The sequence below is a fragment of the Mycetomoellerius zeteki genome, unplaced genomic scaffold (assembly GCF_001594055.1).
Source record: "Mycetomoellerius zeteki isolate Tzet28-1 unplaced genomic scaffold, Tzet1.0 scaffold636, whole genome shotgun sequence".
NCBI classification, from domain to species: Eukaryota; Metazoa; Arthropoda; class Insecta; order Hymenoptera; family Formicidae; genus Mycetomoellerius; species Mycetomoellerius zeteki.
The window spans coordinates 40,490-57,399 of NW_017257650.1; the positions used below are offsets into that span (position 1 = coordinate 40,490).

Here is a 16,910-nt window from a genome sequence, read left to right on the forward strand (position 1 = left end):
ACCATAACCTTCTTCAGAACGTTTTGTTATTTGAGCGCGATTTGTATTGTTTACAGTCACTTGAAAATTGTGTCTCAGCGAAAAAATGGAATTAACTCGTGAAAATTTTCGTGCAATGATTTATTACGACTTTCGACGTGGATTATCAAGACAGGAGTGCATCGATAACTTACTTCCACTTTTGGCGATAAAGCCCCATCCTTTGCCATTGTGAAACGCTGGTATAACGAATTTAATCGTGGTCGCCGTTCGCTCACCGACGAAAGTCGTGAAGGTCGTCCAAAATCAGTTGTTGTGTCAGAAAACATTGATGCTGTGCAAAAACTAATAATGCAAGATCGTCATGTGACATACTGTGAGATTGAGACGACCTTAGGCATTAGTTCCACCAGCATATATAAAATATTGCATGATCATTTAGCCGTGAAAAAGGTTTGTTCTCGTTGGATCCCACATAATCTGACAAAATCTCAAAAAGATGCTCGTGTCGATTGGTGCAAACAAGTGGTTCGAACGCATGCAAAAGTGTATAGATCATAAAGGAGAATATTTTGAAAAACAATAAAGTCATTTTCAATGACAAATTACTGTTTTTTTATTATTAGGCTCAAAATATAAATAGTACCCCTCGTACATGTACTTAGATCCAATGAAAGAGAGAGAGAGAGAGAAGCACTAAGGATAAGACCCCATTATGTTAAAATTTTACAACTGTTGCAAAGGTGTTTTTCTGTTGAATGCAATGTAAAAAAATCTGAAATTTTTAAATAATTTTTTGTTTTGTTAAAAAAATATATGTGTGCAATACATTCTTGTGTACAGCTATAGTTCACAGCTATAAAAAAAACAGACATCTCATCTCATATTAATTACTAAAATTCTTTAAGCTTTCTTTCTTTTTTCTATTTTCCAATCTTTTCCAAATATGAAAAACACGTGCGTCGGCTTTTGTCAAAAAATGTGCTTATCCTGTAGGTTAAACAAGAACATCTATTGTATAGGCCGCGGCCTAAATGCATGGTGTAAACGTAGCCAATGTGAAAGTATCATTTGGATTACCAATACGCCTTACCTGATTGCCTTATTGTCTGTACGAAGAACTTTCGTCAATATTTTTACAAGAAAAAATATTGATCTAACATGTGTCGTTTAAAAACTTGCCCTCATTGTTAAGAGCTCATTCATCGTGCTCTTATTCTTCTTATTTCAAGCAATATATCTCGTTAGCAGCGGTCATTTGCTTAGTGACTTGATCACTAAATATGTTTGAATACTTTCAATATTGTAAAGAAAAATTTTTTGCCAATCGGCAAAAAAAATTTTCTTTTACGATTGGTCAAAACTTTTGTCCCTTTTGTCATCACCTGTTTTCTCATCTAGTGATCGATACCTGAAAACATATTTCTGATCCTCCGGAGTAACCTTTTTCTAAAGCTATTTCTTACAACGGATGGAGAAAGAAAGGGCACAGAAAGTTATTGCTTTATAACTCTTAAAGCGTTTCCATCCCTAAACTGTAGGTAAGAAATAGTTAAGAAAGAGAATCGTCGGTTGAGAAAGCATTTTAAGGTCATCGTCTTGGCTGAAAAGTTATCGATAGATTTTTCATGGCAATAATATTGCTTGACATTTATGTGTCATAGTTTATTTAGATTGTACTTTGGCGAAATGATATAATTTTTTTTAAATATCTCATGTATCACTGAAGTTACATAATATAAAGATATTGTGAAATTGTCTATCACAAGGCAACCAAAGCTGAGAAAAATATTTGTTTATAGTTTCATCGAAGAAATATTATCGTTTATTTCATGACCTTCTAATTTTTTTTAAAATACTTTTTCCAAAATATGACATGTTAAACGATTACACTAAACAGTATCAAAAAATTCCTGTCTTATTGAATACCATAAATTTATTAATATCAATATATATATATATGTATATATACAAACTTAAAGAATTCTATTGCTGTTAAGTTAATTACATTGAGTGCTGCAATTAGATTAAGTACTTGATTTAATAAATTTTAACACTATTATCACGCATGAGTGTGCCATCTTAAAATAAGAAAAGAAAAAGAAAGAGAGAATGGAAGAATTGAATGCGACGATCATATGAGATACAATCAAGTGCACTAACGCGATTATCGTGATGCAGTGTAATATTACATCGTGGACCGACGCCACTGATTAAGATTCAGCGTATCTTGATGGTTCTAACGTCGTAGCCGATTATTTATTCAACAACAGAAACAATGTGCCGCCACCTGTTAAAATGTATACGAACTCGTTGAGGGATATTCTGCGTCGTTCCTCTTCCTTGCCTCTCTCTGCGCTTTCGCTAGTCTAGATCTTTCCTTAAACTTTTTGATACATGTATACTTTACCTGATATTTAATTTTAAATATTACTTGAGTACCATACGGACGTTATTATTTACAATTATTCAACAATTACGTGTAACAATTACAAGTTTCTACGAACAAGCTATACAAAGAGATGAAGGAAACTGCAAAGTCACGAAATGATTCAGTCATTTATTACTTCTAGGAATCCCCTAACTCTATATTTGGAAATTAAAAGACGGTAAACAGTTAATCGAAGCTAAGAAAATATATAAGCTGATGGTGGAATGAAATATATATCTCAAAGTTTATTCGATTATTCTTGATTTTCATTTGTTTACTTTAAGCAATTGTTTAATGATGACTCATAGTGAGAGTTATTCACGAATGTCTCTCTAAATCTATATGAAAAAAATAGTTTTCCTAAAATCTAAAAATTTAGCTACATACAAATTTAAAAATAATTTTATTGGACCATTAAAATAAGTAATTGTTTTAATGTAAGCCGTCCAAATATGATTAGCAATGCTACAAAAAAATATTCTGACAATCAGTTTATGAGTGTCCTATATAATTATTTTGATGGTTCAGCAAAATTATTTTTAGATTTGTATCTAGCTAAATTTGTAGATACCGTTAACAATACCGTTCTTTCTATGTATTTCATCTAATTTTTCAACAATTTTATGTACATTTTGCGTACAATATTTGTAGTAATGATAGTTAAGTATATTCATGTTTGGGAGATCATTTTGTTCATTTCAGTATAATATTAATACACGGAAGAGACGATTTTTGTTGGACTATTAAAATAATTATGTAGGACACACAAACTGGTTGCTAGAATGTCGAAACTTTTTGCAATCTTTTGCTCATCATGTTTGAGAAAATTGCTAATTATTTTAATAATTTAACAATATTATTTTCAGATCTGTATTTAAATAAATTTTTAGATATTTGAGCAAAATCATTCTTTTAATGTATAATAATATTATTCGAAAGGTAAAGTTATCAGTTATAATTTTCTAATATATAATTGTTTATTATATATCATTTCTGCTTAATTTTCCGTGCAGTATTCTGATCTGTTGTTACTTTTGGTATTTATGCGAATCTTTAGACCGCAGAAGAATCCTATTTATTATTTTTCTTCACGGAAAATTACAAATGACCAAATGTCGACATAGTTGCTGTTATCATGCGGAACACGATTAAGTCGCCTTGGTTACGAACACACCCGCGATTCCTGTTCTCGCTGAGAATGAAAAAATGCGTGAAGCCGGTCGTCTTCGTCGTCGGGTTTTCGATAAACGATATCGCTGGAGCCGGTTCCATCGATGTTGGCTTCCCGGAGACAAACCTGCATGAATATTATCCAATTCACCGCGCGAACATCGTCGTTAAATTGCGACTTTTAGCCAACGAAACTGTCAATTGGTAAGTTGGCGAAATACCGAACTGATAAATTTTATTCCCGGTTCATTATTTATATAATTAATTACAAATAATCTCTTGTTACAATTACCATCACTGAAATAAAAATATTTAAACGTAAAATACTTGCATAATAATTATGAAATTCTTGACTAATATAAATAATTTTAAATATACGTATTTTTTAATTTTATAGAAAGAAGACTTGTATTAATATTGATTGCAGATGGAAATTCACGGTAAATAATCGCGCGAAACAAATGCTGATTTTGATTAACGTTTTACATTTATTATAATTTACTATTATATGTGGATATGATAGTTTCATTATGATTTTTATGTAATTTAATTTTAAGTGATTTACAAGTCGCGTTATTTACATGTAATAAGCATCACACGCTTAATATAGCAATCACGATAATTTTTTAAATTTCGATAGATCGAAAGTTGTATGCACTGAAAAAAGTTTCTGATTAAAAATGACTGGACTAAAAGATTCTAATCATATCAATCCGAATTCTCGTTTTCACACACAATGCTAGAATTAAAATAGATTCAACTAGAAAATTCTGATTTGTTCATTTTCAACCAGATTAATGCAGCCAGACTCTTTCTAGTGCACTAAAAGGGAAATTCCATACTAACATACTACCACTGAAGCCCCATGAAATATTTACGAAAGGTCAAAGGTAAGCCAGTTCGAGCACGATGATGATTTTCTGAACTTTAATCCCGTACGCTTGAACACTGAAGCGAAGCGCATTATTGGCTTGTAAATTTATACGATTGTAAGCGATGAATTGAATAGTTCTGTGCCTTTGTAAATACGTAATATTAAACTGTAATATTAAATATTTCTCATAAATTTTACATCTCATTTTAATCATCGTCATCGGAAAAATGTGATTCTTTTATTCAAGAAAGTTAACTTTAAAATCTATTATACATATTTTCTCCAGGAAAATTTAATATATTATCTTTTATTGTACTATTACGTTTTGTCATGCTATCAAACGTTAATAATTCATAAAATTTCTCTTTTCTATTATATTTTGAACGTTCTGTAAACGTTGAAATTTGATCGTTTCAATTGGTGAATTTTTGAAAGAGAATCGCAACAAAGCACGAGACTCCGGCAAAAAGTCGGCAATTATACCCAGAAAAATATATACTGTATTTAAATATCAATTACTTCACGGAGAGAATTTTTTCTTAGAGTTTATCCTGAAAATATGATAGTCGTAGGACAACATTGTATTTCGAAGAATTTTAATGTAAACCTCTCTCATTCATTAATAAAATTACAATAAAGTATAAAATAAGTTTGATTAACTTTACTAAAGTGCATGGTAAAAAAATCTTTAAAATATTGTGTCGTACCACAACTACCATATTTTCAAGGTAAATTTTAAAAGAAAATTCTCTCCGTGTGTTTCAGGTATTTCAAAAGTTCATATATCCGTAAATCCATCATAAATTTATCACCATCAAATTTATTTAAAATATATTCTAAATTCTAGTAAGAATACATACTTTAATCAAGAATATTAAGTTAAAACAAATTTAATTTGCTTATTATATACGTTTGCTTCTTTGATAAAATTTTATAATAAAATTTCATAATATATTTTTTATAAGTAAATAAATATTTGTTTTGAGTACACGATAATAAGGTTTTTTAAAATTTATAATATGTATAATTCTAATAATATTATTAAGAATATATTTTTTGTTAGAGGTAACTATCACTTAAAGCAAAAAGAAGTAAACTGAGTAATCACTTTTCTTGGTAGTGAAATGATATTTTTCTGTGTATAGTTTTGGTAATAGATGGTATTCCTATAGTTTTCAAGATAGAGTGGCTTATTTTGCTCGTATACTCGTTCGAATAGACAACTTTTGTGTATACACCTTGAGTCAACATCTGCTTGAAAAAGTATGTTAAAAACAAAACTTTGTATATCTTTCGATAGCTTTCAAAACTCATACAGTTATGTCTTAAAACTTTTGAGTTTTTTTTTAATGATTAATCAAATTAAAAAATTTTTTATTTAAAAATTCCATCACTAAAGAAAATAAAATTCTTATTTTAAAATGTTTTCAATTTTTTACTTTAATAATTTAATAAAATTATTTTAAAAGGAATAGTAAAAAAATCTCAGGTATCTTTTGAAAAATATCATGTAATTTTGAATCTTTTCGAAAGTATCTGTCAATCCAACTGAAAAAACAAAAGAACTGTTGTCAAATATCATTTATATGATGATGGATCCTTTTTTAATATTTCACTATAATTACATTCGCTATACCCAATTAACTAACGATATCGAATAAATATTCGAATAGATATTGCTGAAATATTCGAATTTTCATATTTTACTGTAACAATACACTGTGAAAACGATATGTAAAATTATAAATGTTAAAGTATAAATGCAAAAAATAAATGTTAAAATCACACGATTTCTAATGGAATATATGTTGTTTTTGTGATTTTACATACCGCTTTTTTACAGTGTATTCGATTTGGCGGTATTTTTCGATCAGCTTTAAATAAATTACACGATTGCGAAGAACGTTATTGCAGTCAATGCGTAGCACGCAGGGAGCAGAGAGTTATCTGCTCTGTGAGAAACGCCTGAATTCCATTCATCATATGATATTTTTTTAATTCGTAATATTATGGAACTGGGGGCCTTATTCTTGAAAAATGTTGCATACGCAAATTAACGAAAATATTATAATAAATGTTACATATGTTATAGATTTCCCTATAATAGTGGCTATGTTTACACCGTGCGCTTAGTTCGCAACCTATACGATAGGTGTCTTTGTTTAATATACAGGATAAACAAAGACATCTATTGTATAGGCCGCGGCCTAAATGCACGGTGTAAACGTAGCCAGTATTTTTGTATGCAATATTTTTCACGAATAAGGTTCCTGTTCGAAATGGATTGCGATCGGAATTGTTCAATTATTTCCTAGATTTTTATTGTACTTATTTTCTAGAGAAAATGGAATTATTTTGATTAGAATCCATTTCGGACAGTTTCATAACAAGTGCCTTGATATTGTTTTTTATTATACAACTGCGATTAAATATGCGATAATCGTTACATTAATTTTGATTTTTTTCAAAGAAAATTCCTTTCTGCATGATCGGCGTGAAAGAGTCGCGTTATGTAACCTCGGGGCGCAACGTTGCGCTAGAGCCGTTCCTGAAGAGGGGGCCTCGGTGTTTTCCAAATCAGCTGTTAGTACTCGCGCAGTGGGAGAGGAAGGGAGGGAGGGATCGGTCAGGTTCTTCACAGTTCTTTAGTCCACAACGATCATGCAGGGAGAGTACGTCGTGTGGAGTCTCGTTTGCGCTTCGTGTAATTCTTATGGTATATACGTGTAACGGACACGATAATCTTGTCGCAGTGTCGCGCGCTTGTTACGGCAACACGGAGGTCGTTACTTTCGCGAGGACACGGGCTGTTGATCTCACGCGTTATCGAAACACGGCCCGTTTCGGGTGAAAGTGAAGTTTTATAAAAGCGAGACTAACTCCAAGTAGACGAGGTTTAAAAAATCATCATCTTCCGTTCATCGTTGCGCGAATGTTCCGCACACTCGCGACCTTCGATCTCGGAATTATTCAACAACAACGTATCCGTGATCGACATCTTTATCTGGCTGGAAACGCGGTTAGAGACAGCGTCTGATGAGAACTTGTAGCTGCCGGAAACTCCGAGGATACGACATTGGTCAGAGACTATATTCTAATGTCAGGCCGATAAAAGTGCGCGTGTGGAATCAACACATTGCGATCGCGCACGATTAGGCTCGCAGCCGCATTCCCAAATCTTTCAAAGCACGCGACTTCTCGTCAGCTAGCGCGTCGACATCCTCGATGAACGTTACTCCTGAAGAAAACGGGGCGAGAGATATTCGCGAATCTGGTCAAGGCCCCCCAGCATTCGACAACGATCGTGCGAATAGTCGACTGCGAGCGTGTCGTCCGCCGCATGCTGCGTGGTTCCTAAGTGTGTCAGTAGGATAACCGACGACGTTTACGTTTAACTGACGCTTCTGCTGGATCATCACGGGCTACGGCGTTTGCTTCCGTGCGGACAATTAAGTACGGTCTACGGTGCAACTATAAGCTGTTGGTGTTTACGTCACCTGCGATATCGATGTTTGTCGAGATAAATTATAATTGTTTTCTCAACTGATTAGTGCCCGATTCCCAGAGAAGGATTCCCAGAGAAGGAGCCAGCCAAAGTGCGACATGTAAATTGTACTCGTACATGGCCCATATTATATTTTGTGGATACGAAGTAGTAGGACCAAAACACCGACTGCCTGCGATCGCGCTAGAATCGAAAGCGCAGATACAAATTAATAAAAAAAATTTATCAGAATCAAAGCCGATTGGTACAAGACAGTAATTATCGAATTATCTAAGTAAGAGTTTTTTTCTCCGAAAGATCATTGTTACAATCGCGATCAGTAATTATTCACCGAGAATCAGAAGAAAATTTTCTACCGTTTGTTACAACCGCTTGTTACAACCGCTTGAAGCAACTGCTTGTTACAATACAATAAGAAACGCTTTGGGATCATTAACGTGAAAAGTTCGACTTGCATATGTCGATTGCCGGTCTACCGTCCCCTGCCTCTTTCTTCCTGCTTCTTTTTTATCTTTATTCCTACTGACATTGCTTGCGCCGCGACGACAGTGACGTACGCGGCATAAACCGTACCCCGAGTCCGCCATTTCGCGATGGAGGAAGATGAGAGTCTGGTGCAGGCGAACGACAGTGTCTCGATCCCATCGAAAAAGGAAAGCGGTTATTTCGAGGAAAACTGTGGTGACTTAAGCGACGTCATCTTCAGTAATTACAATCACTATGGAGCGCTTCTCAGCGTCGATACTGCCGGCATTTTGATCATCAATGAGACCAGACGATCGGATCACTGGGAGGAGAGCAGGCAAGGATCCTCCTTTTCTTCTGGTCTTGTTGAGGACATAAACGATCTTGACGTTAACGACTCTGATGAGGCTAAAGACGACATCATCATCAAACATCCTGAAGAAACCAAACGTGATGTAATCGAAACTTCCGAGGTAGTTTATGATCCTGAAGGTTCCAAGGAATTTGCTTATACCCACGAGGACTCCTCGGCAGTTCTTTGTATTCCCGAAAACTTCGAGAAAAACATTGACTCTGAGGCGCCGGTCTGCGTTCACGAAAAGTCAAAAGCAGTCGTTTACATTCACAAGAGTCCTGAAGTAATCGATTGCACCAAGGAGAATTCGACAAATGTTGAGTGTGCAACCAGTCCCTGTACCATCGTTGAAGATTGGGATAATGCAGAAATATCTGTTTGTGACACAGGTAAAACCATCTCTGTCGATGATAATGATGTTACATATCGCCGTCGTATGGATCTTTTTATTCTCGCACAAGAAATCATGTCTTTTCATTATTCGTACTTTGCTCGTCCGGTGATTAGTTCTTCGGTGATCGTAGACTTGCTTATCATCATCCCTCGATAATTCGAAAACAATCGTCTTTCGTATCAAGTATCGTGTTTTGCATACTCATCGTTAAACTGAAAAACAGATACGATAAATTGAAACGTATAAAGGAAAAGCAATGCGTAGCATTTTTAAAACGCGGAATTTATGCCGACCAGCGAATGTTTACTGTGCATGATATTTAGCAATGGCTTCAACAGGTCGTAAATACATATGTATAAAGTACAGGCTTCTTAAAACCCATTAGGTATCGATCTGACTATTTAATATTTCTTTATTCGTTACTGGGTTGCAGCACAGCATTCGCAACGCTCGTAATCGTAAAAATTCGTAATTTGTAATGGTATGTATCGTATTAATTTATTGTAGACACGATTTGGTTCCTTGAAGAGAAATAGATATGTTTTCTTCTTTATATGTCTTCCTATTTATTCCTTTGATGCTAAAATGACGAAAATGATGAAACCAAAAAGCACTTTGAAGGATGCATTAGATGCATTCGAGTACATATTTTATAAGTACTTTATTCTAATATTTTATTTGAAGAATTCTAAGAATTTAAAATTATTCCTTTATCCTTTTAAATTATTCTTTTTAAATTATGTAGAATTGAAATGAGATAGTTTTTAATATTAACGTGTTAAGATGCTTTATAATAAATTTAGATGTAAATTTAAGTCTGGGCCTAATGATGTACATTCTTTAAATTTCTTGGAATGAAATCTCACACTCCAAAAGAGTGAAAATACTACCACTATTGAAAAAGAGTTCATATATTTTTACTTTTTTTCAATAGTGGCAATATTTTCAGTCTTTTGGAATAAGATTTCATTCCAAGAAATTTTGAGAGTACGGCGAGCCATTATAATGATATATATAATAAATGAAAAATCATTAAATTTTCATAACTTAAAAATTCAGACACCTTAAACTTTTAAGACCATTAAAACTTCAGACAATCCCTATCTGTCATTAAATATTCGAGAGTTTTGAGTCAGTACATAAAACCGGCAGTTCATTATAAATTTTCAACTTACAAATTTTTACGTATTCTGTATTGTATTGTATTCTGAAAATCTGTTTCCCTATTGTATAGTTCGTCTGATACGATCAATTTTACGAAAGGATAGAGATAAAAAATTCTCATGACAAAGTAGTCAAGAAAAATAAAAGAGAGAGAGATAGAAAGAAAGAAAAGAGTAAAAAAAATATAAAAACAAGAATATTCTTTTAACGATGTTCTTCCTATTTTCAAGTAGTCTTCATATTTTGAACAAAAAGAACTAAAATTTCTCTAAAATTCTCATAAATCCATACATGTGGCCTTCATACTATTAGCCTCAATTTGATTAATGTGTGTATATATATAAAAGTGTGTGTATATATATTTTCAAATGAAATGTTCTTAATCCTTATTGTGTTTTTAAGATTTCACATCTATATTGAAACTTTTCTAATGTTTGCTACGTTTTAAGATCAATACTTAGGCTATTTTTTACTTAGATTTGTTGATTTGATGATTAATTTTGTCTGGCGCGTATGATTTTCTTCAGACGTAAGCACATAACGGTGAACTCTTGGTGCGAATAATTCGGACTTCGACCTTACGCTTCGTTGTCGAGTGATTATTCTTCATGCGTAAAGACTACAGACGTTCACGTTTGTGCCAAAAAGAGAAAGAGGAAGAGAGAGAGAGAGAGATCACGTTTTGAAAAAAAAAATGATTGGTGTTGATCAGATAGCGTCGAGTGTGAATGCACCTCAAAAGATATTATAATACGTGCTGCAACTTTCCTCTGTCACATTTATATGGTTCACAAAGACTTAGCAATCAAAATCATTTTTTATCAACTATTACTCGCTTTCTTTTATTTCCGCTTACAAGTGTTACGCGTACTTGTCCCTGGAGTACACTAAATCATGCGTCTTTCGAATCGTTTCTCGTGCCACACATTTCTATATTAAAAAAAAACGGGTTATTTATTTCCTAATACTTGCTGTAGTTCCGCATAAGTTTCGTATACGCGTTTTTAGCGAAAGGGTGAAGAGTTAATATCACGACAGGAAGGGGGGAGATCTTAATCACTTTCTCCTGGTATATACAAGAGAGACATGACATGATTGAAACGCGCAGGTTTGTGCCAGGCTTTCGAAACCGGTGTTATTCTCAATCGAGGGAAGCTTGTTTTAAGTTTTCGGGAACTGATGTTTTAATTTTATAAAACGCATCATGAGCTTTACGAGAATTATTTTCGACGTCAGTAATTTTATATATAATTTAATGTTCGACATTTAACATGTTCGAGAAATTGCGGACGATCTCGATAATCCGCAGAAATGTCCTGTTTCGTATTCTCTGTCCGCGCAATATCTACTTTTATATATATATATATATATAAAACGAAAGAATTGAATACCGAAGCTCCAACAGTCCGTGTTTCTTTGAGCGCAAACAAGTTAATCGACATGCGGAAAGGTGGTAGCTTATTCTCTCGTCGTTCGCTCACTGAACAACCGTATTGCATTTGCAAGTGTTATGGGAGATCTAAAAATAAACCACTATTATCAATGAGAAGCCGTATCGAAAGTCAGCACGAAAATATCCAATTACAAATGGTACGGCGTACGGACGTATTCACAGAATAGCCTCTTTCACTTCCTATCCTTGTTTAGAGATAAGACACTATATTATATAACGTTTTATGCTATCGTGCAAATATAATATAGGTACTTGCTGCTGTTTATGAAACCGTTTATGAAAGTCGGATTGATCCAGCAATCGGAGATAATAAAAGTAACGCGGCAAGTATATTTTACACGTTCTGGCAAATGTAATTTCTTCTTTCACGTACGTTTCACTGAGATTTATGGTAAAGAAATCATATCATAAGAAGAAATATCACACGTCGCTAAAAATAAGCGGGAAGATGCGACATGTTTGTACGTAAATATGACGTTTATAACGTGAGTATATCGTGCGAGCTTTCTTTGTGACGCTCGATAAAATAAGAATTAAAACTCAGCGTTTTCTTTCCTTTGTGTAAAATGTAACGATCGTCCGTATATAATTTTCGTTGTACCAAAAGCGCGTTGTATTCAACATAAACATGTTAACGAGAGAAATGATCTGATTAAATATATACACAAGCATTACTGACAATATATATAAGTATTTGAACGATTGACGCAAAAACAGCTTCGACAAAAACAATTCGACAGTTGCGTTTTCCAAAGTTTCGTAAAACTTTGACGCAACAACATGTTCATGCATGTTGATTGCACTTAATATTGCAATCGAAAACGATTGCGATTTGAAGTGCCTATTGATATGGGTGTTGTAAAGAGGCTCTCAGTTACACGGTACATTTAATTAACGAGAATTATTGCCTCTGTTCGAACATTAATAGTTTTCTAGTTTTACGGGAATAAAAAATAGAAACTGAAAAATTGATAAAGGGATAAAAAATCTTAATTTTCTATAGATAATCTTGAATAAATCTTGCTTTAATAATTTTTTATGTTATTGTTGCGACAATAAATTTTTTATCTCTTTTTAATTTTTTGCGATTATTTAGTGATACACTGAAAGAAAAGATTGGCTGTTGCAGCAAATTAGATGGTAAAATATGGCATTTTTAATTGGCTGTAGTAGCCAATTTTTGATTACGTTAGCCAATCGAAATCACCGGTGTGAAAGATTTCGATAATCTTATATTGATATTGCGGATAGGCTAATACGATCAAAAATTGACTGCAGTAATCAAAAATTGACTGTTGCAGCCAATTAAAATGCTATACCATATTTTACCATCTAATTTGCTGCAGCAGCCAATCTTTTCTTTCAGTGTATATAAAGAATTGATAAGATAAAGTTAAAAAAATAAAAATAGATTTGGAACATTATTAAAAATAGATTAGATACTTTCTTAACGAGGCTTTTTGTTTGAGGAAAATTCTAAATCGGTTAGGAAGTGAGAGAGATAGTGTTTGTTTGCATATTAACACGGATATATGTACTTATACGTGCTTATAAAAAGAATTCTCGGAAATAAGAAAAGGTTTCTGTTAAAACGATTCGAGATTGGGCACGTAGCTGCAATAAGTAATAGATACTCGTGCCGGATGGCCGTGAAAGATGGTCTTAATGAACAAAAAGAAAATATTAAAGCTTCCACGTGGATGCCAGGAAAGCGTACCGCAACTGACTCGATCATTTTCTAATAATGTGTGTTTACTTCATACGGGACGTGAGTTACTGATACGGAGGATTTAAACGGCTATTTGTTTTCTATAAATAGTATAAGGTTACTTAAGAATAAACCGGTAAATATCGGCAGAATGAAGGGATGAACTTTGTATTTCTTCATTTCTATTATTTTTAGTTATTTCTAATTATTTTTACTCAAATATTTATATGTATATTTTTGATTCTTTGCACGATAGCATGAACGGATGTTACCGATTACAACGTGTCGGACTAATTTCATATCGCAAATTGACATTGAAATATATTGAAAAGAAAGTCGGGTTGAGTATCGCGAAGATTTTTAAATTTTGAGTTAAAAATTCAGTAAACTGTCCAGAAATTAATATTAAAACTTACGTTCCAAATATTATTTTTTGTGTACATATCTCTTTTCGTCCTAATGTACGTACACAGTTCCTTTTTATTTTTATCAAAAGAAAATATAGAAATTAGACACGGATGAGAGGACAAAAAACTTGATAAGTTCAAAAATGTATCAATATCAACGAAAGCATTGTCTGCTTGTTCTCTCGATGTACACGACGATTTGTCGTATGTGTTGAACAGTGCTGTAATATTTTTTATCGATGCGACACGATACGATTATCTTGCCCAGGAGTATCGACTACAGTTACGTACACCCGATACATCCAGTGGCGTAATATGTGCAATGTTTCTGTTACGAAAGTGCACCGAAAAGTGCTATCAAAGCTGTAATATTCGCTCGATCAGCAAATACTTCAATTATTGAGCACAGAATTACGCAGCTACACACCACTTATTAATCAAGAAATTATGCAGCCATAAAAACGAGATCTTTGCGCAATTTGCATATCTTTGTTTTGAACGGAGAGAGAGAGAGAAGAGGGAAAAGAATTATTATGTCCTTCAGAATTATTGATACGAAATTGATACAGACCTAATTGTCAGTCACACTTTTACGACACGGTTAATACGATAGTTTTTATAGACACGATTTCTTGCTGCTTTTATAACTACGGTTATTCAAATAAACATTATTCGATTATAATGGCAATGTGATCAAGTTTTGAATGTATTGTAATGTAATGCCACATATTGATATATAATGCAAATTACTTATTTAAAATATGATATTTTCTACAACTAAATACATGATACGACAATTTTAAAGTAAATTCTAACAAAGACTTGACTACTAATTCATTGAAGAATTCATGAAAATTAAGAGTATTTTTAAAATCTTTTATCCAATTTTTAGTTCTTTATATAATGAGCAAATTAAATATTACTGCATTTTAGTCAATTGCAATAGATAACGATTTAATCGCCAAGCTGTTTAATAAACTTCTCGTTTTTGATGCAACAATTTATCGTCTCATTTTCGCGATTGTGGACAATCATAGTATGTAGTTATCGTTGCTCTTTCCATCGCTACATTATGAGCGACTGCTTCAAGATAAGGAAAGACGATAAAAGCAAAGATTGATATAACTCCACGTATGTGGATATCGATGTCACAGTCACGCGAAAATGATTTCCATGTTCATTTGTAATAATGAAGATAATTCGACAATTCTCCGCAATGCTTTTCCGTATAACGAAAAATTTTTAATGTCATAAGATTGAAAAATTGAAATTAAAAGTTGTGTATAAAAGCTACGCGAGTTCAAATACTTTTTTCAAGAATTCGAAGAAAAACCTCTCATAATAAAAAAAAATTAGTTATTACATACTTTTAATATATCCATTGTAATTAATTTCTTCAAGTTCTTAAAGGTTAGCAAATTCGATTATCTGCACACCGGCAGCTTAAATATTCTGTAGAGTTTCGTGGAATCGTTCCGGCCTCTCCTTCTCCAGAGAAAACTTTCTTATATGAGTGGTAAGGGGAACAAGTTTGTGTTAGATTCTCAGAAATTTTAAGAGAATTTCTAACGTGGCATAGTGGATAGAGGGGATAGTCCTTTAGACTCGTATTAGTTACGCCCTTAGAAATAAGAAAAGTCTTCTGGCGGGGACAATTTCAGCTATTAGACCTTTAGAAATTTTTACGGTGACCAGTCCATGATCGTCTCAGTCAGCTGGTACATGTGTAGCGGAAAGCAACCTGAGCCGTTGCGGATATATGTGCCACTGTCGCGAATGCACTACTGCAGGAAACCCGTTATCGAACGGGCTAAAAGTGGTCTCTCCTCAATTTGGATTCCTACAGTGTGATTTTGCTATTTCTGATATTGTCATAGGCAGAAGAAGAGGCAATGCGCAAAAATGAACCTCTTCCAGTCAGATATGGTGTTGTTTTTCGTCAAACTTGTAATTCAACTTTTCTCTGCAAAATGGCTGAAACAGGTCAGTCAGCACGGTTTTTCTTGCCATACTTATAATTTTAATAATAAAGTCTTGAGGGGATGTTGGAACGACGGCCAAACTTGATCGATATCGATAAAAGAAATTCTTAATTTCAAATAAAACATTACATATATTAAGAAAACATTGCATACATCACGTAAGTAAACCATTAAGTAAAACGTTATGTACATTTCTTGCTTTGATATATCCTATATATCTCAATGCTAGGTTATGTACTCGAATCGTATTTTTTCATTAGGCCTGGTCTACAATAAACTCGGTGCAAGAAGTAAAAGTAAGAAATTGGCCAATCACAATCGATTATTCTTTTCAGATTCGACTGTGATTGGTTAATTTCTTGCTCTTACATCAAGCTTACGCCGCACATTGTAAATTAGGCTTTAGAGGAAGACAAATCAAGCACTTGTAAAGTCGAATCGAATTGAATCAAATCGAATCGAATCTTCTTGGATTCGAAAACGAATCGAATAAAATTTTCCTGGATTTACATTAAAAGTTAAAAAGGGGAAAAAATTATGTTAAAAAATTAAATCATTTTTAATTTACAGGTATACAAAAAAATATACTTTTGTCATATTGTTTACTTTTTAGTAATTCTTGTAAATTGAAAATGATTCATTTTCTTGTTTATTTAAAAAAATCTAGAACGTTATTGAAAATACTGTATTACTTTTTAATTTCGGAATTTTTGTTGAATCTTGAAAGAGAACTGCAAAGAAGTACTTTCTAAAAAGAATGTTAAAAATAAAACGATGAATGGATTTCTTTCTAAAAGAATGTCAAAAGCAAGACCATAAATCACAAGAATGCATCTGGATTTTTTGCTGCTTTTGTTGTCTTTTTGAGACAATCTGTATTTTTTGCTGCTTTTAAGACCTTGTCTTATTGTCAAAAAGACAAAGGCAGCAAAAAATCCAGATGCATTTTTATGATTTATGGTAAGACCACTTTTGACATTTTTTATATATTTGTGTGCGCGTGCACGCACGCACGCACGCACG

At 33.2% G+C, this 16,910-nt stretch overlaps 1 protein-coding gene across 1 annotated transcript in view; it reads left to right on the plus strand.

Moving 5' to 3' along the window:
* Window positions 1-8,363: 8,363 nt before the first annotated feature.
* The window catches only part of LOC108728707 (ribosomal protein S6 kinase alpha-5), a 28,228-nt gene continuing 19,681 nt past the window's right edge, over window positions 8,364-16,910 (plus strand). Inside the window, 1 exon segment of the mRNA XM_018457436.1 lies at window positions 8,364-9,168. Within this exon segment, the coding sequence (XP_018312938.1) occupies window positions 8,553-9,168 (616 nt within the window). The 5' untranslated portion in view covers window positions 8,364-8,552.